The 2,326-nt window shown below is 38.2% G+C and overlaps 1 protein-coding gene across 1 annotated transcript; it reads right to left on the minus strand.

The window, feature by feature from the left end:
- Positions 1-1,036: 1,036 nt before the first annotated feature.
- On the minus strand, positions 1,037-2,244 carry LOC121966176 (cadherin-related family member 5-like; the record flags this gene model as incomplete). Its single annotated transcript, XM_042516283.1, has 5 exons — positions 1,037-1,342; positions 1,430-1,534; positions 1,832-1,918; positions 1,998-2,087; positions 2,185-2,244. Coding segments are annotated over 5 exons (621 nt in total), but the record flags the coding sequence as incomplete, so codon positions are not given.
- Positions 2,245-2,326: the final 82 nt, after the last annotated feature.

Raw genomic sequence — 2,326 nt, forward strand, 5'->3', positions numbered from 1 at the left:
CGATGACATTTTCATTCGTAAATCTGCAGCTCAGTTGCTCAGAGACGGACGACGGATGGATTTACCACAATGCAGTTTATTTTTTTGATATTATATTATTTTTAAGAAGGTTTCTTTTCTTCTTTTTTAAATCAAACAATACCAAGATATTTGAATACATACATAGAACTGCTGTGATATTTTTCATGCCTGTTTTGTTTTTTTTATCCTGCTACACTTTGACATTTTTCGTTACTTTATTCTATCATATGACATTTTTAACAACTTTTTTTCGGGGGTTCATGGGACGTTATTACTTTTTTTTCCCATTTTTTTGTGATTTTTTTTATCATACTGTACTATGATTATTTTATGTTTTAAATTAACTCAGTGTTGTGTTAAAAAAATCTTTTTGTTTTTCTGGTCAAACGTGTTTGTTTTTTTGTCATACTGTACTATGATAAATACTTTTGATCCTTTTCATCACACTATACTACAGTATTTTTAATGACTTTCTTTCGTCATACTATACTATGACTTCGGTGACATTTTTCATACGTTTTTTCTATCATACTATGACATTTTTACTTTTTTTATATGATATTTTTTCTGGTCAAACTTTCTTTTTTTCCTTTTTTATTTTTCATACTGTACTAATATATTTTAAGACGTTTGTGGTCATAGTAAACTATTATTTTTTATGACTTTTTTTGATATATGCTGTGAAATCTTTCACATATAATTAAACTGACTGATGTGTATTTTTGTAACAAGTTTTTTCTCTTTAATTTGATCGTGTTAATGATTTTAAAGTGACAGGTTTAGGAATGTGATGCTAAATTTGTGCGTTTTTAATGTAACAGCTGGTGATTTTTCCAGCGGGATGTTTTGATGGACACCGCTGACCGATGGAGCCTCTGAAACCGAACTTCTGTTTTAACACCATGTGGCCAAAAGTAAGTGGACAGCCCTGTGCCGTTATCTTTAGTGGGAGGGATTTGTGCTTTTCTGTTTCTTCCCTCTGATTTATTTTCTGTTTTTTTGTGAATATAAATAACGAATGAAGACGAGCTGGAAATACGTTCTAATCCCTGGGTAGTGTCTGCAGGTGTTCCTTCAAGCCTTCGCCAACACGGTAAGGCCGCTTGCGTGTGTCGAAACAAATGGAGCGGCTCACCTCCTTCTCGGTCAGGTTGACTTTGCCTCTGTAGCCGCTGCTCACACACAGTTTGGCGATCCCCAAATTGGTCCTCAAACAAGGCTGAAACCACGGAGGCCGATTATCGATGTCCTTCACCTGCACCGTGATGGTGGCCACGGACGTGAAGAAGGGCTCGTTGGAGGTCGAACCTTCGAGCGTGTCCTTGAACATGTGACGCGTATTCAAAGGTCAAAGGTCAAACAGAGGCAGCGACACCTGGATGTTGTTTTTGATAAATCGTGATTTTACCTGCACGTGTAAAACCAGCGAGATCTTCTGAACGACGTCGTAGTCCAGGACGCTTTTCACAACTATCTTTGGAGTGTTGACGTTCTCCAGGCGGAAATATTTATCCTGTTTTATCAGACAGAAAGACAAGTTATCGAAATTATATCAATAATAACGTACAAAATTTATATTAAACAAAGTTACAAAGAGCTTCACATGGAAAAAGTGACCAAAAAGCCTTTTTAAATTTTTTTTTAAATGACCCAAAGTTTGTTTATTTTTTGTTTCAAAAAACAACAAAAACAACAGTAAAATAAATACAAACAGACATTTAAAGTCGTATAACCTAAAGCCGAAATAAAACACGTGTTTCTCTTTCTCTTCTTCTCTTTAAAATAACTCACGACACAAATCTGTTCTCACCGTTGCAGGCTCCAAGCGATAAAACAGCGGCTCCGAATCAACGTCTGACGCTTCGATCAGTCCCACGCTGGAGTTGACCGGCGTGAGCTGCAGGAGACAAAACTCAGAGTCAACACGTTGTGTTAAAATCTGCGACACACACAGGTGCGACTGCAGGGACCCTCACCTCATTCACGTCCAGCACGAAGTGGCTCTGTGCAAAGTTTGGAGGGTTATCGTTCACGTTTTCGACCAAAACCTCAACAGACTCGTTCACCTGGAAGCGAAGCAGCGACTCAAATCAGCTCAGAAACAAACACAGAGAGTCGACTCTTTTTCTCATTGTTGTGCAACGAAGAGTTAATTTTACTCACAGATCTGGAGCCTTCTCGGCTGCACTGCACCCACACGGTCAGAGCGGCACTCTGCAACGACTGACACGGCACACCTTTTACTCTCGTTAAAACACCTTTTACTCTCGTTAACACACCTTTTACTCTCGTTAACACACATTTT

The sequence above is a fragment of the Plectropomus leopardus genome, unplaced genomic scaffold, assembly GCF_008729295.1.
Source record: "Plectropomus leopardus isolate mb unplaced genomic scaffold, YSFRI_Pleo_2.0 unplaced_scaffold23392, whole genome shotgun sequence".
In the NCBI taxonomy this organism is placed as follows: domain Eukaryota; kingdom Metazoa; phylum Chordata; class Actinopteri; order Perciformes; family Serranidae; genus Plectropomus; species Plectropomus leopardus.